Genomic DNA, 27,974 nt, shown 5'->3' with positions numbered 1-27,974 from the left:
AATGGGGTACAGTGCTGAACCCTAACCTTTCTGTTTTAGCTGTTATTGCCCTTCTGGGTGATCCAGTCTTGTCCTCTCTCTCTACTCCAACCCAAGGACAAAACTCTAGAGAATTCCCCTGTCCTCGAAAACAATGGGCCCACACACACGTCTAGATTCAGAAAATCTCCTTCCCCCTCAAATTTTTGGACGTTCGTAGTTTCTAGCTTTTAATTTTGCCAAGGGAGATCATTTGAAAAACAAGCACCAGCTACCAATGCCACAATACTGAGCCTGTTTTCATAGCTTTAATGATAAATGGACTAGAACTTACAATGTATGAAAGATCTTCCAAGAAAGAACAGTTGGGGGCAACCCTCTTGGGCCCTCTCCCTCTTTGGGAGCTTTGTACTATCGCTCAATAAACATTACTTTGCTGCCCACCAAAAAAAAAAAAAAAAAAGAAAGTAAGAAAGAAAAAGGACAGTTGGCAAACTTACACCAATGTGGTACATATCTGCACAACTCATTTGTATTTTTGTCAAACTAACGAAAACTTCCTCCGTGCAGGGCAGTGCTATTTACAACGCTGGTGGAGAACACTTCTTTTGGAGTCTAATGCTAGGACTCTCTCAACAATGTTCTATTTTTCTTTGTAAAGTATTTTATTACAAACAGTCCAGAGAATTTGTTTAAAAAGAATCAAAAAATGAAAACGTTTATATCACTTCAAACTCCAGAGAGTTTTCCTTTCTACCTTGAACTGAGATCCCATGAAATGGGCAAAAGGAGCACCAAAGTCAGAAAGTCCCAGTTAAAGCTGGTCCCAGCAACGGTAAATCTTATCCTATGTAGTGAGATAGAATTCACATACCATAAAATTCACCCTTTTAAAAGTGTATAATTCAGTCATTTTCAGTATATTAACAAAGTTGTGCGACCATAAGCTTTATCCAGTTCTAGAACATTTTCATCACCCCAAATGAAGCCCATACCCGTTAGCAGCCACTCCCTCTTTTTCTTCCCCGCAACCCCTTGGCAGTCACTAACAAAGTCTCTAAAGATATGTTATTCTGGACTTTTAACAAAAGTGAAATCATACAATAATGTGACCAGTGCTTTCACTTAGAATAATGGTTTCCACCATTCATCCATGTTGTAGCACGCGTTCTTCATTTTATGGCCAAATAATACTCCATTGTATGAATACACCCTATTTTATTTACTCATCAGTTGATGGACAATTGTGTTTCCACTTTTTTTTTTTTTTAAGACTTTATTTATGTGACAGCCAGCGAAAGAGGGAACGCAGCAGGGGGAGTGGGAGAGGAAGAAGCAGGCTCCCAGCGGAGGAGCCCAATGTGGGGCTTGATCCCAGAACGCCGGGATCACGCCCTGAGCCAAAGGCAGACGCTTTAACGACTGCGCTACCCAGGCGCCCCTGTGTTTCCACTTTTTAGCTAGTATGAGTAATGCTGCTAGGAACATTCTACGAGTTTTTATGTGGATGCATATTTCATTTCTTTGGGTATATACAGAGATACTTAGGAGGAGTGCTGGGTCAATGGTAACGCTAACCCTTTGAGGAACTGCCAGGCTGTCTTTCACACGAGCTGCCTCATTTTAGAGCCCACCAGCAATGTTCCAATTTCCCCATATCCTCGTCAAAACATACTGGGTTTTCTGCAATCGAGACTCCAGCCTTCAGAAGATCCTGATTCTAGCTACAAGCAAGAAAGGTAGCTTCTAGGACCAAACCCTACGCGCAAGCGCGCTGGCGGACGGGCTCGGCGCCGGAGGCGGGGCCACGAAGCCGTTAGGGGCAGGGTTGCGCTGCGCGGCTGCGTGCGCGCTCCGGAAGCGGAAGCTAGGGCCCGTTTCCGGGCGGCTGATTCGAGGACTTGTTTTGTCACAAGCAGAGACTCTGAAAAGCTCCCTCAGGTGGGCCATGCCGTCTGAGGGTCGCTGCTGGGAGACTCTGCAGGCGCTGCGCAGTTCCGACAAAGGTCGACTCTGCTACCACCGAGACTGGCTGCTGCGAGGCGAGGTGAGCGGGGGTCCCGGAGTGGGCGGTGCTCTTCCGGCTCCTGTCCATGGGACCCTGCTGTTCTGTAGCGCGTCCTGCGCTGGGAACACGTGCGTTTTTTCTGACAACCCGCATTTGTTTCTTGCCTCCCGTGTGTGCGTCTCCGTGTCCTAGAGTTTCTGTTCTCTGCTGCCTGTTCTACCCTTTCAGGGAGCTCCTGTTATTTCAAAGGTGCTCCTCTCTCTAAGGGCTTCGTTGCCACCTCCAGAGTTAGGCGTCTCCGCTGTGTTGTCAAAGCAGCCCTCTTGGGGTCAGTTATTTACTGCACGTCTCTTGTGCTAGGAGATCAACGTTTAGCGGAAAACGATTGATATGACCTAACCTATTGAAAAGACCAAAATTCTAGATGACATTGGGCAGACTTGGAAAGTTTAATGGGGGTATGGTCCCTGTACCGAGAATTTGCAAACCCAAGCACTAGACTGCAGGGCAGTAGACAAGGTTAAGGCATAGCTCCTGTACCCAAGTTGCTGATAATTAGTTACAGATAGGATGTTGTCCTGTCACTTTAACTTACATGTGGAACAATTCTAAAGCATTTCCCCGTCTTTTAATATCACTGGCAGTTTTAAGGAATACCTACCTTGCATTCGGTAGGATGAATCCCAGCATGGGTTTGTCTGGTGTAGAGTTAAGCTGTGCATTTTTGGCAGGAATACCATAGAAATAATGCTGTGTTCTCAGTCATATCAGGAAGCATACATATGTTGTAACCCACCCCAGTGCTGGGAATCCTAACCTTGATCACCTGGTCACATTGTTACCTGCCAGATAGCCACACTTAAAATGCGTCATTTTTCCTTTTCTAACTGATTAGTATCTCGTGGGGAGGTAATCCAAGATTGCGCCAGTATCCTTTTCCTCGTCAAACCTCCACCGTTGGCATTCATTATTTCTGCCTGAATCAGTCACCCCGTGAGGTAACCATATGGTGTTTCTTTAATGTCCACCATTCCTTCTACGCTTGCTCGTTGGCATTCTGTAAGGAAGAGCGTCCTTTTCTCCCCTGTTTAATGATATTTATATCATCATGTACTCCTGGGTTCCTGTTTTAGTCAGTGAGTTGTAATCCATTTCTTATAACCTTGTGTGTGTGTATTTTCCTTGTGTGGGAAGTGTGTTTTCAGGATAAACTCTGAGACTTGAGATTGCTGGGTCAAAAGTTACACATAGATGTCCCCCACCCCCCATTATGGATGCATCAAATTGCCTTCCAGTCAGCAGTGCAGGATCATGCCTTTTTGCCTGCAGCCTTGCCAACAATGTATTGTTACACTTTTAATTTCTGCTTGTCTAATAGGTAAGAATGAGATCTCAGGGTTGTTTTACAATGCCTTTTTAAATTCAAATTGAACATTTTTTTCATATATTCAGGAGCCAATTTTAATCTTTTTTTTTTTGAAAGATTTTATTTATTTGTCAGAGAGCGCGAGCGCACACGCACAAACAGAGGGAGTGGCAGGCAAAGAGTGAAACAGGCTCCCCTCAGAGCAAGGAGCCCGATGCGGGGCTCGATCCCAGGACCCTGAGCTGAAGGCAGACGCTTAACTGACTGAGCCACCCAGGTGCCCCATCGGGAGCCAATTTTATATCTTTATTTGTGAATTGACAGTTTATGTCTTTTGTTCATTTTTCTATTGGAGTTTTTCTTCACCCCAAATTTTACAAGTTCTTTATGTACTAGGGATGACAGTAGCCTTTTATTTGTGCTATATATTGCATATAGTTTTTCTAGTTTGTCAGTTGAAATTTTTTATGTGTATGGTGGTTTTTGTATGTATGGTTTTATTTTTTACATTTGCAACTTTGGCCCTGGAATATATTTTGGTGTAAGGAATGAGGAAAAGGGTGTTGTTTCACCGTTATTTCTATTATGTCTTGAAAATGAGTCTCATCACTTTATAAAGTGTGCATATAGCCTGTTTGCTTCTGTGTCCGGATTATTCTCCATGGATTGAGTATCTGTTTATTGCACGTGGGATGTGTACCTATGATCTAGGTCAGTATCTCTCAGCTGCAGCACTATTGACACTTTGGGCTGAGCCGGATAATTCCTTGTTGTGAGGGGCTGCTGCTGCTGTGTTGCAACAGCAAGATGTTTAACAGCATCCCTGGCCTCCGCCAACTAGATGCCAATAGCACCCTCCCAGCGATGACAACGAAAAATGTCTCCAGACATTGCCAACTGTCCCCTGGGGGGTAAAATTGATCCTGCTGTAGAACCGCTGATCTAAGTAAAGTAATAACTTGCACTTTTTGAGTAGTTATTACGTGCCAGGTATTCTTCTAAGCCACTTATAGCTATTATTAATCCTCTCCAAATCTTTTGAGGTGGATCCTTTATTATTCCGTTTTAGAACTGATGAAGCTTAGGCACAGAGTGGTTAAGTAACTTGCTCATGGTTATACAGGTAAGTGGAATGCAGGGATGGAACTCAAGCTAAAAAGGCTGGTTCCAAACTCACTGCTCTTAATCACTGTTGTACCATTTTTCCATATTTCCTGGTAGTATTTTCCTGACATTGAGTAAAGTTCTCAGCCAGAATTGCTGTGTATAACTGCGGTGAAATGGTATAAGCTTCTCTGGTCTGAAGCACTGTATGGCAGTTACATAGAGATAATAGTTAACTGGTAGACTTGAATAAGTTGTCCACATGCAAATTAAAGGGTGGCTAGAACTTGTTTTATAGGCTATTATAAATCCCATTTATTTTAAGTCATTGGCCTTTATGTCAGTAACCACTTGGCTATACCTGTTTTTTTTTTCTTTTTTAAAGATTTTATTTATTTTTGCAACACAGAGAGAGAGCGGTGGGGCTGGGGCAGAGGGAGAAGCAGACTCCCCGTTGAGCAGGTAGCCGATGCAGAACTCCATCCCAGGACTCTGGGATCATGACCTCAGCCGAAGGCAGATGCTTATCCGACTGAGCCACCCAGGCGCCCCCATGCCTCTTTTTATATACTACTTTCACATAAAAAATTATAATTTTCACAATAAAAATTATTTAATTTAAAGATTAAATCTAGGGGATTAGAACAAGGAGAAGTATGTCACTTGTAGCAAATTTCCTTCATGTCTTCCAGTGTATCAGCACTTGTTTTTATTTTATATAATTGTAAGACATTTATTTATACTCTTGGTTTTTCACTTAAAATTGAATCTTGGGGGAGGGGGAAGTGGAGGAAGGTTGTCAAAAGATATGGACTTCCAGGGGCACCTTGGCTGGCTCAGCAGGAAGAGCATGTGACTCTTGATCTCGGGGTTGTTGAGTTTGAGTCCCACATTGGGTGTAGAGATTACTTAAAAAAAAAAAAAAAAAAAAAACTTAAAAAAAAAGAAGACTTCCAGTTACTAGAGATGTAATGTACAACGTGACTGTAGCTCACACTGCTGTATGATGTATTGGAAAGTTAAGGGTGAATCCTGAGTTCTTACCACGAGGAGAAAGGGTTTTTTTTTTCCTTTTTCCTTTTCTTCTTTTTGTTGTATCTATAGAAGAAGATGGATGTTAGCGGAACCTATTGTAGTATCATTTAATAGATATGTAAATCAGCCCATCATACTGTCACTTTAAACTTATACGGTGATGTATGGCAACTCTTTTTCAATAAAACTGGGAAAAATTTGAATCTGAAGTATGGTGTTAATGTAGGATTCATAATTAGTACTTTTTTTTTTTTTAACATGGGGCTTGAACTCATGACCCTGAGATCAAGACCTGAGCTGAGATTAAGAGTCGGATGCTTAACCGACTGAGCCACCCAGGTGCCCTCACATTCAATACTTTTAAATGACTAATACTCCCAATTGTGTATACTGTAGCTTACGTCAAAATTCCCCGTGTCCTTTTCCGTTCCGATGTTTTAGATTGCTTTCGAGTATGCTTTGATGATCATCTTTGTGTGTCCTTCCTTTTTCTGTGCTTAGAGTTTTTTATTCTGATGCTCTAAAAGGATAGTAGTCGGGGTCATTTTTAAGAAACTACTTTCTCTTCATCTCTGACTGTTAGTAGAATTAGATCAGGTCTTAGGTATGTGTGTATGTATGTATTTATTCAGGCCTTCTTGGATTACCAGTAAGGCAAGTAGTGGAAAATAAGGACAAAATTATTTTTGTTTGCTTGAATCAGTTGACATGGAAGTTGGGCTTCACCCTCTTCTTCTCTCTAGGATGTTTTGGAAGAATGTATGTCTCTTCCCAAGCTGTCTTCCTACTCTGGATGGGTGGTGGACCATGTCTTATCCCACACACAAGAGAGCCCACCTTCCTCTGAGACCTCAGCATCTTCTAGAGCCACCTCCGCCCTCGACCAACCTTCCTGTGCTCCCAGACCTCCTGTCAGAACCCCTGCCTTCTCATCGTCGTCCTCAGCAACGCCAGATGGAGCCGAGGTAAGGTTTGTGTTCAGCTTAAGACAGGAGGCAGTGGTGGCCGAAAAGTTGAAGTGTTTAACGTTGTCAGACGACAGTGACCTTACCCTGGGGAAGATCGTGATGGCTCTTTCTTGTCGCTGTTATAGGGACACGGTTCACTACATCACAGTATTGTCTTTACGAGGAACGGAGAGAGATTCCCCTCTGTTCTTAGTACTAAAAATAGTAATACATTTCATGAGCAATTGGTTTGGTTTTTCTCATGAACATTGCAGGAGTTTAACTCATGAGGTCTCTTTTTGTGTTGGCTGCTGGAGGCTTACAGTAAATTTCATACCTGCTCTCCAAATGTATGTACCTTATCATTGGTTCTGTAATTTGTAATACAAAAATTATAATTTGTTAAAAAAAAAAAAAGCGGTTTTACTCTTTTTGACTCTATTTTGTCCCTGCCTTTGTTTCTCCTACTTAACAACTGTTAAATTGTTACTGGTGGTGTTCTGGTCTTTTCTTTATTTTTGGGGGGTGGGGGTGAGGTGGGGATATACTTCCAGAAGTAGTTATTGTATATACAAATACATAGGAGCATACAGTATGATTCCATCCACTTAACATTCTTAAAGTAAGAGTGTTCTAGAGAACAGATTAGACATATGAAGGTAGGTGTGGCTTCGGAAGCTTTATGGTGATGGGACAGTTCTGTACCTTGATTGTGCTGGTAGTTAACAGAAATCTACACATGAGATAAACTTGCACAGAGGGATACACATACACCAATGGGTTCCTTTACAACTGGAGAAGTTTTATGGCTTGTACCAACATCAGTTTACTGTTCTTAATATTTTACCATATTCCTGAATGTTAGGATTGGGGGAGACTAGGCGAAGAGTGCACAAGCCTCCCTGTACCTATTTTTGCAACTTCCTGTGAATTGGAATTATTTTAAAATAAAAAAAAATTACTGGGGCGCCTGGGCGGCTCAGTTGGTTAAACGTCGGCCTTCGGCTCAGTCATGATCCCAGGGTCCTGGGATTGAGTCTCACGTCGGGTTCCCTGCTCTGCAGGAGTCTGCTTCTCCCTCTGCCCCTCCTCCCACTTGTTCTCCCAATATCTCTCTTTCTCTCTCAAATAAATAAATAAAATCTTCAAAAAATTTTTGTAAAAATGTTTGTTTCTATGAGCACTTCTCAGTTCCGACCCTGCCAATACTGTGGCATGCCGGCAGGCAGGCATCTTCCTCATTCCTCAGCTTCTTCATCTGGGAATCTGGTACTGTGCCAAATTGCTGAGGTCCTCTCCAGATAGAGAGTTCCATCATTCTCGAGGTTCATTTATTTATTTTTATTATTATTTAACAATGTATTTGAGAGCGTGTGCGTGAGCAGGTGGAGAGGCAGAGCGAGAGACTCCTCCAGCAGACTCCCTGCTGAGCGCGGAGCCGACATGGGGCTTGTTCCCAGGACCCTGAGATCATGAGCTGAGCCAAAATCAAGAGTCAGACGCTTAAGCTGCTGAGCTACCCAGGTGCCCCCATTCTTCAAGTTTAAGTAAAGTTTTAGATGGCTTCACATAATGGGTTATTGTGTCATTTAGGAACGTTTGGTGTTTAACAGAAACCCAGTTTAAACTAGCTTAAGCAAAACAAGAGGGAGAAAAAGGAATTAATTAATTCGCTTATATAACCATAAAGTCTACGAATGCATTCAGAATTGGTTCGATCCAGGCAATCCTTTCTGCTTGTCTCTGCTTTACATTATTTCTGACTTGATCCAGTGACCCGTATACGGGGCTTTGCCTCTCCTCTCTGTTTAACTCTTTGTAGTTTCATTGTTCATATAGACTCCCTGTGGCAAGATGGCCATTAGTAACCCTAGATGCGCATCTTAGGCTAGCATCCCCAAAAGTATTAAGCCTTCCCAGATAACTCCATCAGAAAAGCTCAGAGATGGGGTCTGGCTTAGCTTGGGGCATAAGCCTCATTCTTGAAGTAGATGCTGGGACACGGGGCGGGGGTGGGGGGTGGATGGAGTACTTTGATTGGTAGGCTCATCACATGATTATCTCTGACAGAGGAGGGTGGAAGAACGGCCTGTGGGTTGGGATTGCTCCATCCAAACCACCTCAGCACAAATGGACACTATCAGAAGAAAGGGGAAAAATCTGGGTAGATCAAACAGACAAGCGAACCAAAAGCCAAAGCAAAATTTAAAAAAAAAAACAAAACAAAAAACCTCCAAAGCAACAAACCATTTATTGGCTTGTATATTATTATATAAACATAATGTATATTATTATTTCCTTTACTAAGGAAAACAATTAGAACAAGGTCAACATCATGAAGAGCACACTGGTTCTAACCTAAATTGTTTATTGTTGTTCTTAGAGTTACTGCTCGTAAGTAGGGATGGGGTTTTCGTCTAGAAGGGATAACACCAAGTTTAGCATCTTGAATGCCTGATTTTTCCATTTTTGTCTCTGTAGGGCAAACATGAGTCCCAGCATACAGAATCTATGGTCCTTCAGTCCTCCCGGGGGATCAAAGTGGAAGGCTGCATCCGAATGTATGAGCTGGTGCACAGGATGAGAGGAACAGTAAGTGACCCAGGAAGTAAGGCAGGCTTGGCCCGAGGGAGCCACATGCAAACGCAGTTCTTCAGGCATTGCGGATGTCCACCTCATGCTAATCGTCACGACCCCCGTGCCAGTAGCTCCCCATTCATTTGGGGAGATTGTGTAACGTAGCAGTCTCAAGTGAGCGCTCTGAAGGGAGATCTGGGTTCAGATCCTAGCTCTTCTGTTTTACATATTTGAAGATGATCTGGGGCTGTCAGATAAGGTTATACTGAGAAGATGGATCTTAACTGCCTCCTGAGGAAAGAATAACACTATCTTAATAATTCCTTTGACTTTATTATTTTTTCGTGCTTTTCCAATAAAAACTAGAAGGGTTTTAACTCCCAAGTCTTTTGAGAAAACAAAATTAAGACAACAGAAATTGGAACACCTAATTCATAAATTTAACAACAAACCAATGTAATTTTGTTACATAAAGGAACCCATTTATTAGAGGCTAGCAGTGTTTCAAATGCTATAGGTCCGGCCCCCACCAGCTGCCGTTTTCATGCAGGAACCACAGTGCCGGCTCCCCACAGCTCGTCTTTTTATCTTGGTTTTGCCACAGAAGGAGGACACGTACTTGGCGTGCTGGTTTATTTTCATCTTCTCCTCCATTTTCCTGAGGGAGGCACCATAACCGCTCCTGTATTTACAGAAGATTCCAGCCCTCTGGGTGCCTTTCGCCATGTCACCAGCAACTAGATCTGAGCCCAAAGAGCTGACTTGATTATTTTTTAATTAGAAAAACAATGCATGATTTTGTAAACATTTCCACGGATTATGTGAGTTTATAAAGTGAAAGTCTTCTGGTGTTTACCCTCATTCATTCATTCACTGAGTCAACCAATAGTCGTCAAGCTCTCCTGTCCTTATGGAGCCCTTAGATGCTGTTCCAGGTCTAGAGAAAATAGGGAGCAAAGCAGACACGAATCCAGGCCCTCATGGGGCTTCGGCACTGGTGAGGAGAGAGAGGAGTAAAACAGAGAAATAAGTACAGTGTGGGTAGAAACCAGCAATGTGCCTGGCGAGGACTGATCAGATCCTGGATAGGTGCGGCCCTTTCAGCTGACGACTTCGTCCTTCATCTCTGGGAACGTTTTTTTCCCACTGATTAGTTTCTCTTCCTCTCCATTTCCTTGTTTCTGTCTTCCTGGGAACTTTTATTAATCAGAGATGGGATCTCCTAGATTAATTCCCTATTTCTCTTAGTCTTTCTCTCATTGTCCTTTTGTCTTTCTCTGTTTTCCAGAAGATTTCTTTATTTTATCCCTCCATTGTTGTTTGAAAAAATATGTATATATGTATTTTTTAAATGATAGGTCTAATTTTCGTGAGCTTTTTCTTATTCTTCACTTGCTCTTTTTTTAGAGCATTTTGTTCTCATATCATACTAGAGTCCTTTTTTTCAGATTTAATTGTGTTCCTTGAAATATCTGTTTCTTCTAGATTCATTATTTTCCACTTGCTCACCTTGATCTCCTAGGGTACAGAGTTTCCTCAAATAGCTAATGACCTTTCTTTGCCAGCGGTTGGACCAAGGCTTCCAGGTGCATAGTCCGGAACAAGATTATTATGCTTTTGGACTTCCTGAGTGTCAGCATTCCTAGGGTATTGTTCTGGAATACCAGCCTCCATGCTAGCCGATCCAGTTATCTCCAGTTTGTTTACATTCTTTTCTTTTTTTTTTTGAAGATTTTATTTATTTATTTATTTATTTGACAGAGCGCGCGCGCACGTGTGTGCACAAGACGGGGAGGGGATGAGGGCGAGGGAGAAGCAGTCTCCCCACCGAGCAGGAAGCCTGACTTGGGGCTCAATCTCAGGACCCCAGGATCATGACCTATGCTGAAGGCAGCTGCCTAACCAACTGAGCCACTCAGGCACCCCCTATTCATTTTCTTACAGGGAAGAATTCTCCGTTTTTTTGGCTGGAAGTATGCGTGATCGTGTAATAAATTGCCCCCAAACTTGTGGCTTATAACCACCACTGGCATTTCATTACTGTCTTTCATGTTTCTGGAGGTCAACCCGCTCAACTAGGTGGTTCTCACTTAGGGGCCATGTGGTTGTGGTGACTGGGGCTGGAATTCTTTCAAAGGCTTCCTCTGGGGGCACCTGGGTGGCTTAGTCTTTAAGCATCTGCCTTCGGCTCAGGTCATGATCCCAGGGTCCTGGGATTGAGCCCTGCCTCGGGCTCCTTGCTCAGCAGGCAGCCTGCCTCTCCCTCTCCCTCTGCCTGCTGCTCCCCCTACTTGTGCTCTCTCTCTCTGTGTCAAATAAATAAAATCTTAAACAAACAAACCAAAAAAACCTACCTTTAAAAACAAAACAAAGGCTTCTTCTATCACCTGGGTAGTGGTTGAAGTTAGCTGCTGGCTGGAACATCTGCCCTGCCCTTTCCACATGGCCGGGCTTCCTCATAGCGTGAAGGTCAGGTTCCGAGAGCAAGCATCCTAAGAAATACTGGCCAAGCCGTGTGGCCTTTTATAACCTAGTCTCGGAAGTTGTGTAACATTATTTCTCTTTCCCGAGTTCTCTTGGTCAGGGCAGTCTTGAAGCCCTGCTCAGGTTGAAGTGGAGGAGATGGGAGGGTTTCAGAGAATGTGCAGATCTCTTTTTAAATCATTACACAGTATGCAACAGTAAAAACAAATCAAGTACAAAATGGGCCAAAGTAGAGGTATTTTACCAAAGATACAGGCAAGGAAGCACGTGAAAAGATATTTTTAAAAAATCATTATAGCACACGTGCCTGACTGTTGGCTGTTCTGATCTCATGATTTCGGGGTGGGGGCAAGGGTTGACTATTTTGTCCACAAGCATTCAGCTGATGTTTTTGTTTTCAGCCCCGTGAACCCCACCTGATTTCAGACCTGGCATTTCCCAGTCTGGAGCCTCTTTGAGGTTCTGCTGGGTTGGCTCTCTCTCTGAGAGGCGTAATCTGCTCGTGTGTGTGCACGCGTGTGCATGCGTGCGTGCGTCCTCACGGTTTCTCACCCCTGCTCTGTCAGTCCACAGTCCTGCACAGAAACTTTCTATCTTCCAGAAGTGTGTTGAAAGTTTTTCCCTGCTGAGGATCCCATGTGCTCTGTGTTGTTGAGTCTTTTTTTTCCTTCCCAACTCTATTTAAACAGAGGCTCAGGGGAGAGGTTATATATGCTTGTGGTCACTTTGCCTTCTTGCACTGGAAGCTTTAAAATAGAATCACATAGTGTCTTCACAATATATTTTGCTATATCTTTCATGCCAGTATATATAGCGTCTCATCCTGCTTAAGGCTGCAAGGTGCTCTCCGGTCTGACTCACTGCAATATGTTTAGTCAATCCCCAGATTTTTTAATTGTTTTAAATTTATTCCCATCATCAGCAGGGCTGCTGTAAGCATCCTTGTACATATATCTTTGGACATGCTTTTGCAAATATTTCCTCAGGATAAATTCCTAAAATTAAACTAGTGTCAAAGGATACATACACTTTAAATTTTGATAGTTAATCACATCACCCTTAAAAACCACATGAGAGTTCTCTGGTGAACAATAAATGGAATACCTGATACCCTTCGGAATACAGGAAGGGGGCTTTCCTAAGTGGAGGTGGGGGAGGAGATGGAGGCAGAGATGGTAAGGTGAGGAAAGGAGTGAGATAGGAATGTGCATAGCATGTCTATGGAATTCGAGTGAGGATTTCTGTTGGTTATCTGAAACCCTCATCAGAATACCCAGGATGGAGGCTTATAAGCCCAGGGCTGTTGGGCACTATGTCGGTAAATACCGGTGCCTTCCCAGCTGATACTGGAGTGACATGAACCGAATGGGGCAGATTGGAAGGGCTTTCCAAAACAGCTGGGTTTAAACATCCACCCAAAGGGGAGACGCAACTCGAGTGTAGCTTCTGAGAAGTAAGCAGCTGGTTGGTGCCCTTGCGTATCTCTGGAGCTAAGGACCGACGGGAGGGTGTTCCCACGGGGAAGGAGCAAGGCACTAATGGAGCAGCAGAGAGCAGGTGCTGATCCTTTCCAGGAGGGCCTGAGGCAGTGGCAAGAGGAGCAGGAGAGGAAGGTGCGAGCCCTCTCCGAGATGGCATCTGAACAACTGAAGCGCTTTGATGAACGGAAGGAGCTGAAACATCATAAAGAATTCCAGGACTTACGGGAAGTGATGGAGAAGAGGTGAGTGGGACCGTCCGTCAGTGTGCTCGGCGGCACCTCTTTCCCCACATGGAACCCAAAGCGAAAGAGTTGGACTTCTTCTGAGGCCTTAAATGTCAAAATAAAATAGCCAGAGAAGCTTATAACCTAGAAAGCTGACCAGTGTATCACAAAGAGAAGGGAGGCTTTTAGGAGAGGTAAGGTAAGACATTTTAGGAAGCACGCCTGACTGCCATTCCTTGCCGTTTCTCACGCAGCTCCAGAGAAGCCCTGGGGCACCAAGAGAAGCTAAAAGCTGAGCATCGTCACAGAGCAAAGGTCAGAGCCTGGGGGACTCCATATGGGTGTTTCTGTGCCTGGCTCTAACCCGCCCAGGGTGGGGTGTTGGCCCACGGTGTGGAGGACCCTGCCCAGATCGTGCCTCCATGGGACTCTCCTTGGGCTGTCCTCTTCCTGCCCTGGGCCCATCTGAAAATACGGAGCCCACGCAAGGCTTGGGGGATGTAGAAAGAGAAGGGCCAGGGGCGGCTCGGAGAGAAGTCACCGGACCGCCCTGTCTGTAGATTCTCAACCTGAAGCTGCGGGAGGCCGAGCAGCAGCGCCTGAAGCAGGCGGAGCAGGAGCGGCTGCGCAAGGAAGAAGGCCAGGTCCGCCTGCGGAGCCTCTACGCCCTGCAGGAGGAGGTGCTGCACCTCAACCAGCAGCTGGATGCCTCCGAGCAGCGCAGAGACGGGCCGAAGCCTGACCTGTCTGCCTTCCGGACCCGAGGCAACCAGCTGTGCGGCCTCGTCTCGGGGATCATTCGGGCCACGTCTGAGGTGAGGGGTTTTCGGAGGGACCTTGAAGGGAGAATCCCTGTGAGCATTTCATCTTTCTTCCCTGACAGCGTGTGAGGGTGGGGGAGGGCAGTTATCCCCAAGCCAAACTGGACTCCTACATACCGAGTTTCCTATGTAGGTTACACAAATAGTTGTTTATTCCGATTGCAAAATAGTTGTGGTTATTCAATAATATCTTCTTGAGCACCTGCAATGCTATGTTAAAAGTTAAAACCTAAACAGCAGTGTGCATTGCTTTTTTCAGTTGATGTTGTATTTTGAGTGCATGATTACTATAACCATTAAAAATATTTTGATGCTTTTAATTAAAGCAGTGTTAAAAACTGTATCGCCGTGACACATAGCAGATATTATTTGCTGAACTTGTTGGAATTGGATACTTTCCACATATAATCATAGCAGAATCCCTCGAAAAAAATGCCTGCTGTTGAACATTTAAGTTTCTGTATTTTCACTACCATGCATAACGCTGTAGTGATATCAACGTAACCAGAATACTAATATCACACCGAAAAATACTGATAATTTAATATGACCAAATATCTAATCAGTGTTCAAATTTTTCCACTTGTCTAAAACTTTTTTTTTAAGATTTTATTTATTTGAAAGAGGGAGAGAGAGCATGTGTACGAGCAGGGGGAGGGGCAGAGGGACAAGCCGACTCCCTGCTAAGCACGGAGCCCCGAGGTCATGACCTGAGCAGAAGTCAGACGCTTCCCCAACTGAGCCACCCAGGCGCTCCTGTCTAAAAATTTTTTTTACCAGTTGGGACATTAACATCTACACAAGGTTCAACCTTTTGGTTTATGTCTCTTAATTAAGTCGTTTAATCTCAAGACTCTACATCCCTTATTTTTTTTTTTTCCTTGCCATTTAATAATCAGAGAGTCTGGATCGTTGGTTCTATAAAATTTCCTACACTCTGGAAAGCTGCAGAATGCAATTGCTAACCCTAATCCTGTGGTATATTATATTAGGTTTCTTTATTACCTGTATTTCCTATGAACTGGTAACTTGAGGACAGTGCTGTCCAGCAGAACTCTCTGCGGTGATGGAAATGTTCCATATTTATGCTCTGCAAGACAGTAGCCATTAGCTATGTGTAGCTGTCGAGGACTTAAAATACGGCTACTGTGACTGAAGAATTGATTTTTTTTTTTTTAAGATTTTATTTATTTGAGAGAGCAAGAAAGAGAGAGAGCATGAGAGGGGGGAGGGTCAGAGGGAGAAGCAAACTCCCTGCTGAGCAGGGAGCCCAAAACAGGGCTCAGTCCCGGGACTCCAGGATCATGACCTGAGCCAAAGGCAGTCGCTTAGCCAACTGAATCACCCAGGTGCCCCGAAGAACTGAATTTTAAATTTAAAAATTTTGTAAATTAGGAGTACCTGGCTGGCTCAATCTGTACAGCGTGTGACTCTTGATCTCAGGGTTGTGAGTGCAAGCCCCACGTTGGGTGCAGATATTACTTAAAAATAAAATCTTAAAAAAAAAAAAAAAGTAAATACATGGGGCCCCATGGCTGACTCAGTCAAAAAAGCATGCTACTGTTGATCTGGCCAGGGGGGCTCAGTCAGTTAAGCATCTGCCTTCAGCTCAGGTCATGATCCCAGGGTCCTAGGATCAAGTCCTGCATCGGGCTCCCTGCTCAGTGAGGAAGGAGCCTGCTTCTCCCTCTGCTGCTCCCCACTGCTTGTGTGCTCTCTCTCTCTCTCTCTGTCAGATAAATAAAATTTTTTTAAAAAGTAAAGATTAAATTCGTACCATTATTTCATCTGATTAGCTCCATAATCTTTGTGAAAGAGACAAATCATATTCAGTGAAAAAATTCTAGGTGAATATTTGAATTATGTTAAGGTGTGGAGGCAGAGCAATGAAAGCAGAAGTCCTAATGGGAAGGATCGATAGATATGAGTACACAAAACCGAAAGACACATTATAACTTAGGAAAACATATTTGTAATACCTACAGCAGACCAAAATTTAATATCCTTGCTACAGAGAGAGCTCTTATGATCTGTGGGAAAAAGGATAAATAAATCACTCTGTTTCTATCTCCATCTCACTAAGAGAAAGATGAGCAAAGGACAGGACAGGCAGCTGTAAGAGGAGAAATATAATTGGTAAATTTGAAACTTCAAGGGTTTTTTTTGTTTTGTTTTGTTTTGTTTTGTTTTAAGATTTTATCTATTCATTTGACAGAGAGAGAGAGAGAACACAAGCAGGGGGAGCAGCAGGCTCCCTGCCGAGCAGAGAGCCAGACATGGGACTTGATCCCAGGACCCTGAGATCACAACCCGAGCCAAAGGCAGATGCTCAATCAACTGAGCCACCCAGGCGTCCCCTAAAATTAAGTTTAAAGTCACCATTAGGGGCGCCTGGGTAGCATAGCGGTTAAGCGTCTGCCTTCGGCTCAGGGCGTGATCCTGGCGTTATGGGATCGAGCCTCACATCAGGCTCCTCCGCTATGAGCCTGCTTCTTCCTCTCCCACTCTCCCTGCTTGTGTTCTCTCTCTCGCTGGCTGTCTCTATCTCTGTCGAATAAATAAATAAAATCTTTAAAAAAAAAAAATAAAGTCACCATTAATATATGGAATGTGATTTAAAACACAGCATCGTTTTTATCTAGACTGTTGTCATAAACTTAAAAAATTATCCCAGCCAGTGTTGGTGAGAGCATGGAAGAATCCATCCTCAGGTCTGTCTGTGGTTGTGATGATAAATCAGGATTACCTTTCAGAGAACAAGAAGCAGTGGGTAGCAACATGTTGAACGTTCCAGTTTAGAAATTGTTGGCTTGAGTGTGAGCTGTCATTCGGCTTCACAGGAGCCTAGGGAACAGACCTAAGCTCTGTCTCTGTCCCCCCGACAGAACGGCTTTCCCACAGCAGAGGACCAGGCTGTGGCGGAGAGAGCCCTGCAGGAAATGCGGGACCTCCTTACAGGCTTGCAGCAGGAGATCGCCAGGGCCTGTGAAGACAAGAGGAGGCAGGATGAGGAGGCGGCCCAAGAAAAACAGCAGGAGTCAAAGATGCAGCAGGGGCCGGAGGTCCCCAGAGAGACCCCAGCTCCCAGCCAGGGCCCAGGAGGGAAACAGAATGAAGGTGGGTATTGACGTAGATACTGTCATTCAACCCAGAATGTGAAAGGAAACCAGAATGTGTTTAAATACAGTGTTAAGTTTCAGGACAATATAGCAGAATTTTTACATAAGGTAAAATTCAGTACTGAAGTTTTACTGAACTTACATTCAGTTTGGTTGATGCCGAGCCAGAGATTTGCCACGAGGACTTGAAATTCTGTATCATTCTAGTAGATGTATTATCCCGAGTTTTGCTGCTCTGAAGTTTTGGGGGTTTTTTTGTTGTTTTTTTTTTTTAAGATTTTATTTATCTGAGAGAGAGCTCACAAGCAGGGAGAGCGGCAGGCAGAGAGAGAGGGAACACAAGCAGGGAGAGTGGAAGAGGGAGAAGCAGGCTCCCCACTGAGCAGGGAGCCCGATGTGAGACTCAATCCCAGGACCCCAAGATCATGACCTGAGCTGAAGGCAGACGCTTAACCGACTGAGCCACCCAGGTGCCCCAACTGCTCTGAGTTTTTTAAATAAATAACAGTTGCTTTGCAGCCGTTTGGCTAAGATCAAGTGTAAAATAAATATGTACACAATAGTCTCACTTACTGCATCAGAGAGTCAGAATAGCGTAATGCTTGAGAGCGCTGGCTCTGCAGCCAGGTCCGTGGGAATGTAGTTTTTCTACTTCCTGGGGATGTGACATTGGCAAATTAACCTTTCCATGCCTATTTCCTCATCTAGAAAATGAAGATAATAATGTTATCTACTCCGTAGGGTTGTTGTGACGGTGAAAGCATTAATACCTGTATCAGTTGATTAGAACAGCGCCTGGCCCATAGTAAGTGTTCAGTGAAGGGGCTGGGCTGGCTCAGTCGGAAAAGCGTGTATGTGGCTCTCGATCTCTGGGTCGTGGGTTCGAGCCCTATGTTGGAGGTAGAGATTACTTAAATAAATATATATTTTTTAAAAGCATTCAGTGAATTCTAGCTATCACGAAAGCCTCTCTTTTCTCCTCAGACCTGCAGGTGAAGGTACAAGACAGTACGATGCAGTGGTACCAACAGCTTCAGGACGCTTCCAGTCAGTGCGTGTTGGCCTTTGAGGAGCTGACCAACAGCAAAGACAGTCAGGTAGGGAGGGCTGTAGGTCGGGAACCCTTCGGGCCTGGTAGTGCTCTGAACAGCCTCGTGTCCCAAAGGAATGTCACTAGCATGTCACATTCCCTAATCCTACTGGCATCTACTCAGCCCTTCTAAACACCGCCTACCCTCTCACTCTTCTCTCCTGGCAGGCCAAAAAGATAAAGATGGACCTCCAGAAGGCTGCCACCATCCCTGTGAGCCAAATCTCCACCATTGCAGGTTGGTCAGAGGAGTTAAGAACGTGGCCCTTCGCTTCATTTGGTATTTTTTTTAAAACTCCGTATCTGCTCATCTGTAAGGTTCCTGTAGACAGAGTCTGTTCAGACAAGTGACATTGGATCAGGCATGTATAAGTTATGTCTTACTCTTCTTTGTTTCTTCTTCAGCACGTAGAAGGTAATCATTATGTGTGGGTTGACTCGCTTTTCATAAATAAGCTGCATATTAACAGTAAATTCTTTCGGAAGGCTCTTACCTGAAGTTGAAAATCCCTGCTGAAAACATCGCTCCGGGGACCTAGGATGTGACTCAAGTTCTTTGTTTTGTCCTATATTAGTTTGTCCAAGCTCGAAACCTGCTTTAATACTTTATTTTTATTTATTTATTTATTTATTTATTTATTTATTTATTTATTTATTTATTTATTTTTAAGATTTTATTTATTTATTTGACAGAGAGAGAGACAGCCAGTGAGAGAGGGAACACAAGCAGGGGGAGTGGGAGAGGAAGAAGCAGGCTCCAATGGCAGGAGCCTGATGTGGGGCTCGATCCCAGAACGCCGGGATCACGCCCTGAGCCGAAGGCAGACACTTAACGACTAAGCCACCCAGGCGCCCCTGCTTTAATACTTTAGAATGTCTTCCTGTTCTCTCCAGAGACTGAGCTATAGAGAGTGAGAACCAGACAGGGGAAAAACCCTTCTTTTTCTCGTTCGGAAACAGTGGTTCGTTTTCATAGAGCTCTGGCTGTGGAAGCTCCAGGTTACAAGCCGTGCTGCCCGGTGGCTGGTGAGCGTGAACAGCTGGAAAGCTGCTCTGACTTAGCATGGGTCCCGGTTCCCCTGACTCACTCGTTGCCTAGAGAGTGTAGACAAGGTGCACCTGTTGCCCATGAGAGGTGCTGTGACAGAACTTACATATCACTCTGCTGCCTGAAGTCCTCTCTGGATCAGGACAAGGTATAAATAAATAAACACGAATCACCTTCTGGACTTTAATAAAGTGCATTTCCTTTGCTCCCAACAGCAGTGGGGGACCTGACAGCAGTTGACCTGACGGCCACGCCACCCCCTCACTGCTCTCCTCGGGCTCCCCAGTCCTCCGTTTTATTCTTCACTTCTGATCAGGCTCTAGTTTTGCTGTCCTTCACTCTACTGCAAATTTCCTACGTTCCCTCTGTCCACACCATCACGGTTACTTCTTTGAAGAGCCAGATACAGACATGCTCTGGAGTCAGTGCTCAGTACGTGCTGAGTACGGAGAAAGAGATGGTCTAATTCCTGCCTCTTGAAAGGCAGACCTCCATGAGTGGTTAGATTTGGAGCAGAATAAATCTCTCTGGTGCTGGTATGGCATATGGAGTGTGGGAGGCCATGCCCGGTAGAGGGTTGGGAGCTGACTTTCCTAACTGGAGCAGCACAGAGCAAGGCTGATAGGAAATTTGGTCCTTTGAAACCATTGGTAAAGCAGTACTGAAGTGAGACTTAGCAGGAGTGGGAGCTACTATTTTGGTATCTCAGTAAGGTTTGAGTAATGGAGACCAATTTAGATCTGCTTAGGCCCAAAAAAGGGCATTTATTCTAAAGCTACAGGGGTGTTTCTCAGAACCTACTGGCAGAAATGGGGCTAGGTCTCAGGAGCAAGAAACCTTAGGAACCTTTTCTCTCGTCTTCCCTCTGCATCTCTCTGATCTAATTAGGTAGACCACTGTTCTTCGGACCACTTGGCAGGTGCAGGGCCCTCGTGTTCGTGAGCACGTGTGTCACTGGGCCAGCCACTTCCAGTCACTGAGGTGACTCAGTCAGCTGCCTGATTGGCTCAGCTGGTCACTCCTCATCAAACCGTAGCCCACGCGGGGCTGGGGCACACAGGATCTGGAATACAAATATAGCCATCACGAGCCCACCTCGGTGTGTCGGAGAATGGAGGAAGGCAGGTCCCAGAGAAGGGGGAATCGTTGAGAGCTGGGAAGATCCTTTAGAAGGGTTTTCCCAGAGATGCAAATGACTCCTCTAGGGTCGGCCACAGCCCATGGGATCTGTAGCCATTCCACTCCTGTTCGTACTGTTTTCCCCTGTTTGGTGTGTCAGTTTCAGAATGTGTTCATTCCCAAACAAGAAATTCCTTTGAAATAGTACCATGTACTTCTGCATCCCAGATGACACATATTTTATTTGCGTGTCATATATTTTTCTGCAACGGTATTTTGCTTTAAGTTCTGACCTTGTGTAAGGCTGCGTGGCTAGATTTCTGTAGAGGCCTTCTTACTGCAATGATGAGAAGCAGAGTGGTCTGCAGTTGAGTCTTTTAACCAACTTTATCTCCGTCCCACCCAGGCTCAAAGCTGAAGGAGGTCTTTGACAAGATCCACAGCCTGCTCTCTGGAAAACCCGTTCAGTGTGGCGGGCGCTCCGTGTCTGTCACTCTGAACCCACAGGGCCTGGACTTTGTCCAGTACAAGCTGGCAGAGAAGTTTGTGGTGAGAAACCTTGTTGCCAGAGGTATGGAGAGAGGCTGGTGCGCAGCCTTTAAGCTTTTCTCCATAGTAACTACAGTGGTCCTGTCTCCGCTCCCCCAGAAACAAGGAGAGGAGGAGGTGGCCTCTCACCATGAAGCAGCGTTCCCCATCGCGGTTGTGGCGTCCGGCATCTGGGAGCTCCACCCCAGAGTGGGCGACCTCATTCTTGCTCACCTCCACAGGAAGTGCCCCTACTCTGTCCCCTTCTACCCGGCTTTCAAGGAGGGAATGGCGTTGGAAGACTATCAGAGGTGAGGTCGTTTCTCTCCTCACTCTCCTCAGGGGCTGAATGAAATACAAATCGAACTAGGGTTCAGGGGCACCTGGGTGGCACAGTCAGTTAAGCATCTGACTCTTATTTCAGCTCAGGTCACCATCTCAGGGTTGTGGGATCAAGCCCCAAGTTGGGCTCTGCATTGGGCGCCGAGTCTGCTTGAGATTCTCTCTCTCTCCCTCTGCCCTTCCCCTTGCTCGCACACACACTCCTCTGTGTGTGTGTGTGTGTGTCTCTCTCTCTCTAAAATAAATAAATAAATAAATCTTAAGGGGGTAAAAAAGAGAACTAGGGTTCATTCTCCCTCCTTTCACAGCACCTCATACATACCTGGAACGTTCTATCAGAGAATCCAGTGTCTTTCATACAGACTGGCTGCTTTGGGATTTGTGGGTTCAATTGCAGTAGTTAATATAGTTTAGGGAAAAGAATACTGGATCTAGAATCCGGGGGTTTTAGAATTGTGTCCTGCTTCATCATCTAATGATTTGCAAAATAAGCTCTTTGAGCATCGTTTCCCTTGTTTGCAAATGGGGTAATGATATCCATCAGTCCTGTGACTTCGGGGAGCCTGGCTCGCTCCGTCAGTGGAGTGTGCGACTCTTGATCTTGGGGTCGCAAGTTCGAGCCCCACGTAGGGCCTAGAGCTTCCTTTAAAAAGAAAAAATAGAGGCACGTGTTTGGCTCAGTTGTAGATTATGCAGCTCTCAGTCACGAGGTGGTGAGTTCAAGCTCCACATTGGGCGTGGTGCCTACTTTAAAAGAATAATAATGATAATAATAACAATGTAATAGTACTAGATTGTTCCTTTAAGCCACAAAAAGTCAGTGATTTGTCACCCTCACTTGGGCCTTTGTCACACTGAGTTTTTTCTTCCCACACAGGATGCTTGGCTACCAAGTGAAGGACTCCAAAGTGGAACAGCAGGACAACTTTCTAAAACGCATGTCTGGTATGATCCGGCTGTACGCTGCCATCATCCAGCTACGGTGGCCGTATGGAAGCCGCCAAGAGGTAGTAGAAGAGGCTGCTACCGGTAGTGAGCGATCGCGCCGTATTGGTGTATTTTGTCCACGGGGACTGTTGCCCTTCTTGCCGCGGGAGCAGGCTCGTTACACGAGAGCTTAGTGTGTGTCACTGCTCCCTCGGTGTGCTTTAGAGAAGTTGATGTTGGAAACTGGGATCAGCAAAGCTATTTGTTTGAAGATTGACTTAGTTGAGCCTTTAAAGAACTAGGTTTGGCGCCACCTGGGTGGCTCAGTTGGTGAAGCGTCTGCCTTCAGCTCAGGTCATGATCCCAGGGTCCTGGAATCCAGGCCCGCATCGGGCTCCCTGCTCATCGGGAAGGCTGCTTCTCCCTCTCCCTCTGCCTCCTGCTCTCCCTGCTTGTGCGCGCTCTCTCTCTTTCTCTGTCAAATAAATAAATAAAATCTTTAAAAAATAGATAAAGAACTGGGTTTGTAAGAGGGTCTACCAGATGAGAGTCTGTCGTAAACCAGTCATTAAGGTTAAAAGATTCTATTAGAAGAGGAGCGATCATGGGGCGCCTGGGTGGCTCAGTCGTTAAGCATCTGCCTTCGGCTCAGGGCATGATCCCAGAGTCCTGGGATCGAGCCCCACATCAGGCTCCTCCGCTGGGAGCCTGCTTCTTCCTCTCCCACTCCCCTCTGCTTGTGTTCCCTCTCTCGCTGGCTGTCTCTCTCTCTGTCAAATAAATAAATAAAATTAAAAAAAAAAAGATTAGAAGAGGAGTGATCAAAATGATACAGTATCAGGTGGTCGTGGTGGTGGTGGTGGTGTTGGTCGTGGTCGTGGTGGTATTGGTCATGGTGGTGGTGGTGGTCGTGGTCGTGGTGGTGGTGGTGGTGGTGGTCGTGGTCGTGGTGGTGGTCGTGGTGGTGGTGGTGGTATTAAAGTAAGTTCTAGGCCCAGTGTGGGGCTCTATCTCATGACCCGGAGGTCAAGAGTCGCATGCTCTATTGACTGAGACAGCCAGGTGCCCCAACTCAGTGTAATTTTAGGCCTGGTTGGTGCCTCGTGTCACATGAGCAGATGGAGTCTCAGCGAGCTATAGTGACACACACTGTCGGTGACAAAGCCACAGCGGGGAGGTGGGGGGGCGGGGCTTTGACCTGCCAGCCCAGTGCTTTTCTCAAAGGATACAGATTAGAGAGATGGAGAAGTTAGCATACCTGGGGACCTAAAGAGAAGGGGCCGTAGTGGATCAAATCCAAGTTTTTATCGTGTACCTGCTGTGTCGCAGGTTCTGTGCTAAAGGTACCAAGAATAATAAATAAAATATCTATACGAGTAGCTGTTGGAACCCCTGAAACCAAAGCTGCCACATGTGGACTAGGGGTTCCTGTAAAGAATGTGTGGGTTCCAGTGTGTTGGGACATTTGAAAACAGAATTTGTTCATCTTGTGGTGTTTCTGCCCTGCGGCATGTGCTTGATTTCGGTGATCTGGTGGTTCATGTCACTTAGTAATGGCTAGAGGATAACCTTGGGGGTTTAGGTCTCTGGATACAATGAGATCAAATCCTGACCAAGTGTCTCCCTTCCCAGATTCATCCTCATGGCTTAAATCATGGCTGGCGCTGGTTGGCACAAATCTTAAATATGGAGCCCCTGTCAGATGTGACAGCCACTCTCCTCTTTGACTTCTTGGAGGTACGTAATGCAGTTCTCACATGAGAGAGACCGTGGTTGAAGCGGCCTTCGGTCACCGCGTGACCTGGACTGGGAGGCAGTAGAGAGGCTGATGGTGAGCAGCATTAGGGTCCAGTGTCACACATTTTTTTCCCCGAGTGCTAAAGAGACACCTGCCTTCTGGGTTTTCTTCCCACTGTGCTGCTTTCTCTGTGTGCTTGTCTTCTTATTGTAAAGAAGAAGAAAACTACATCCCAGCACAAGCTGAAAGGGACGTTTGTTTTAGGGATAGCGAATTGACGCCCAGAGCCAAGGGTAGAATGTACAGTCAACTGTCATGTGGGCCTGGAACGAGGAACTAGAATGTCACCAGGTACCAAGAGTCTCTCTGGAGCCACATGGTCCTACCTGTGCTCTTCCTGCAGGCTGCCTCATTCTCGCTCCATAGGCCAACTTTCTCTAGTTCTCTGTAGACAGTGGAAAAGTTGGCCATCCTGGGCTATGGCCCTCCGCCTCAGTGTGGCCCCCCAGTGTAGTGGACCTGGCATCCCCTCTTTGTGATCCCTCATTCCTGGGAGAACAAATACGATCGGCTAGTTTGGGTCAGTTATCTCCCTCGTCCAGAAGGTTCTTTACAGTCCTGTCTGCCTGTGAGGGGCCACCACTATAGGATGAGGGTCAGGGTTTCTGTGGAAAGGAGTCATTTCTTAAAGGTTAAAGGCTTGGGGCACATACCATAACAGATTCGGGCTCTCGAACCTAGAATGCCAAATGCTTCCATTCACCCTAGAGTTCCTGAAGTCACATGACATGAGCAGAAATCACGAATGAATTTGAGAACATGGTGATGTTCTGTGTGCTCTGTTTACTATGGTTGGGAGGAGTGCCATGCCTTCAGAAAGGTTTCCATTTAGTAGAATCAAAGAAGAATAAGTTTGATTCACATTTTGTAGTTGGCTAATATATCTGGTTTTTGGCAGTTTGGTTTAATGAAGGTATTATCATACACAGAGAAATGCTTCAGAAAAAGGTTGGATCTTTGCATTTACTCCCTTGCAGAGCTAGCTAAGTGCCACTGTGGCTGAAATTCTTGGTAGGAGTAAGAGGCAAAGGGCCGTGTGCTTTATGGATCTCTCGCATGAGCGTGAACTTGCTTTCTCAGCTCTGACGGTGCCTGTCTTTCCCTGTAGGTGTGTGGGAATGCCCTCATGAAGCAGTACCAGGTACAGTTCTGGAAGATGATACTTCTTATCAAAGAAGACTACTTCCCCAGGTATGTGGCATATTGAATAGACAACATGGGATTCAGTGGGTGAAACACATGGCATCAGAGGCCCTTGTGTCCCGTGACATACTGGGTTTGACTCAGTTAAAAGCACCTGTATTAAGTGTGACATCTTCTCTTATCCTTCTCATCTTTGATATTTGAATAAATGCTTTTGATCTGTAATGAGAGTCTCTTAAATATCGTTGGCTAAATGAAAAAATGAATTAAGAAGATCCTGGATTCAGATAGCTGACATTTCTTTAACTCTGTTTTCCAAACTCCCCCAGCTAATCTGAGATGGTGATTACGTGCAGGCATGAATTAACCCAGAGAGTCAAACTCCTTTAATCAATCCATTTCTCCAGCTGTTTGCTTGACTCTGTCATACGCCTTTAGGTGCCCTTCTCATTCCTCTCAACACCCCGGCATTTCAGCTGGGGGAGAGGCCTTGGCAGCACCCATCCTGCCTGATTGCAAAGACCTTGGAAAGGAATGTCCTCTCTTCTCCTTTATCGCCTGGTTTGAAAAGAAGTCTGAGACCATTTGTAAGAATGACAGCATCCTTAGTCCAGAAGACCTCTCTCCAAGGCATTCGATCTGCCCCTTCCTCTAGATCAGCAATGTCCCGAACTCCTCTCCAAGGGAGAGGTGGGACTCACAGCTGCGACCCGTCTTCTTCCTCTCCCTGCAGGATTGAAGCTGTCACAAGCTCAGGACAGATGGGTTCCTTCATACGCCTCAAGCAGTTCTTAGAGGTAAGATGTCCTTAGGCCAACACATTCTGAGTTGTTGGTGACCTCGAGGGCACCCGTGTCTCACAAGTCGTGGACCTCTAGGCTCTCGGATTGCAGTCTTCCTCTTGATTTTTTAATTTTATTTACGTCATCTCTACACCCCACATGGGGCTCAAACTCACAACGCTGAGATCAGTGTCACCTGCTCTTGTGACTGAACCGGCTAGTCACTCCCCTTCTTGATTTTTTTGAACTTTGTCTGTGATTCCTCCTTCACCTTAAGGGGTGGCATTCCATCTTCTTATGCGCCATCGTCCATGCTGCCTGAGGGGAACTGCCTTAGAGATGAATAAAATATACTTAATGAGTCTGGTGTCACTAATACATTTCTTGCTTGCTGGCTGAGTTTCTTTCCTCGGTGTCAGGTCAGGGGAACTGGGAAATTTGGTCCCTCTTGTCCATGAGAACAAACTTCACTTTGAGCCAGACTCCTCCCCTATTTCTCAGTGCTGCAAACCAGAGGCTAAGAGTGACCAACAGCCTGGAAGTCTGTGGTAGGTCTGCCAGGATGGCCCCCTGACTTCCACTTTGCAGTGGCCCGAGTGAGCAGAAGGCGATGGAGAAGGATGAGACGGGGCTGTGGAGATGGGGCCCGGGCAGCATAAGCAGCAGCCTGGCCTTGGTCCTCTGCTGCAGTTCACGTGGAAGCGGAAGTCTCCTGTGCTGCCATTGGCCTCAATCTTCCCACTGTTGACCGCTGTTTGGAGCGCTGAAGCTTGCTGTCCCTCAAAGCTTCTTCCAAATGTTAGATGTTGGAAGGAGCGTTGCCGGAAAATCATTCTGTTTTCTTCATCTTTCCCTGACCAGAAATGTTTGCAGCGCAAGGAGATTCCTGTCCCCAAGGGCTTTCTGACTTCCTCCTTCTGGCGTTCCTGATGGCCCTCCATCGCCCACTGTCACCGTTGTGTTGCAGATGGACAGTAATAAAGCAACTGAAAACAGCTGAATTTGGGAGAAGTCGTGTCAGATTTAGAAACCTACCAACAGATTTTTGTATCTTGCGACTAAGAGAGGAGACTTTTCGGGGGTCTCAGAACCTAGGGGGTCTCTTCGAAGTCTAGAGGCTCCTTAAGGGGTCCACGTGGCAGAGTAGATGGTATCGGCTTTTCTCATTTCTGCAAATATGGTGAGAAGAGCGGTTTAGTACTTGGTCTCATCGTTCATTTCCGTGTGTCTGGTGTCTTTCAGAAAGTATGCACTACCTTAACCATTTCCCTCTGAGCTGAAGTGAGCCCACCACTTCCACTCATCCTCTCCCACCCCCACCCCCAAGCCATGCTGCCCCTGGTCAGAGTACGGGTTAATAGTTGAGGCCCAAATCGTTACACGCAAGTTTGGGTTATGGTGGTTTTGTCTTTTTCAGCTTGTGAAGTCATTATGAATTCAGAGGAAATGCCTGATGTAGACATGGACTAAGTCCCAGATTGCATCAGAGAGAGTTTAGCATCTGGGACTAGGACTGCTAATACATGTTATGTTGAACAGGACGTACTGTTGGTCCTTTTAATTTGGAATTCGGCCCCCCTGGATGACTAGGGGTGCATGAACCAGGGATGGTGCGGGGGTTGTTTGGTTTTGAATTTGGATGAAGATGGGCTGAGATGGGCTTGTGACATCACACATGAACCGCGCATCTACAAGCAATGTGTCGGGTTAAATAAAATAAAAGTGTTCAGGAGGAATTGGAACTGCTTTAAGAATTGTCAACATGTCCTTACTAAAAAGTGATGATAGATTCGCCTGACTAAAGTCACTACAGAAATTCAGAGATTGGCTGTTCAGATAAGAATTGAAGCTTGTTTTAGGAAAGACTCATCGTCTTTTGTACTACAGGCTGCAGCCATGGGTCTACTCTGTACTATGTGTCATCTGCGGGGACGTGTGTTGGGGGGTGGGGGTATCCCCTGGTACTCTTGAGTGGCTTGAAGTGGCACGTTCTATCAGTCGTTAGCTCTGATGCCAAAAAACAAGGAATAAAGCTTAATTTTTAAAAACCCA

At 45.5% G+C, this 27,974-nt stretch overlaps 1 protein-coding gene across 1 annotated transcript; it reads left to right on the top strand.

The window, feature by feature from the left end:
• The first annotated feature begins 1,847 nt into the window (after window positions 1–1,847).
• On the top strand, window positions 1,848–27,974 carry GLE1 (GLE1 RNA export mediator). The gene is made up of 16 exons (XM_045771156.2): window positions 1,848–2,026; window positions 6,236–6,457; window positions 8,921–9,031; window positions 13,075–13,223; window positions 13,460–13,520; window positions 13,766–14,020; window positions 16,912–17,143; window positions 18,130–18,242; window positions 18,404–18,473; window positions 20,809–20,951; window positions 21,051–21,241; window positions 22,150–22,279; window positions 23,832–23,936; window positions 25,106–25,188; window positions 25,874–25,937; window positions 26,784–27,974. The coding sequence occupies exons 1-16, from the start codon at window positions 1,928–1,930 to the stop codon at window positions 26,850–26,852; spliced, it is 2,097 nt and encodes a 698-aa protein (XP_045627112.1). The 5' UTR covers window positions 1,848–1,927; the 3' UTR covers window positions 26,853–27,974.

Source organism: Ursus americanus, chromosome 18, assembly GCF_024610735.1.
Source record: "Ursus americanus isolate L20-20 chromosome 18, mUrsAme1.1.p, whole genome shotgun sequence".
In the NCBI taxonomy this organism is placed as follows: Eukaryota; Metazoa; Chordata; class Mammalia; order Carnivora; family Ursidae; genus Ursus; species Ursus americanus.
This window is presented reverse-complemented; position numbering and strand designations above follow the sequence as displayed.

Bases quoted from the DNA above. Each gene is read 5' to 3' on its own strand.
- GLE1 (XM_045771156.2), top strand. From the start codon at position 1,928: ATGCCGTCTGAGGGTCGCTGCTGGGAGACTCTGCAGGCGCTGCGCAGT. The intron at 18,474-20,808 runs GTTGGTCAGAGG...CGTCCCACCCAG, and splicing joins CCAAATCTCCACCATTGCAG to GCTCAAAGCTGAAGGAGGTC. The intron at 22,280-23,831 runs GTAGTAGAAGAG...CTCCCTTCCCAG, and splicing joins CGTATGGAAGCCGCCAAGAG to ATTCATCCTCATGGCTTAAA.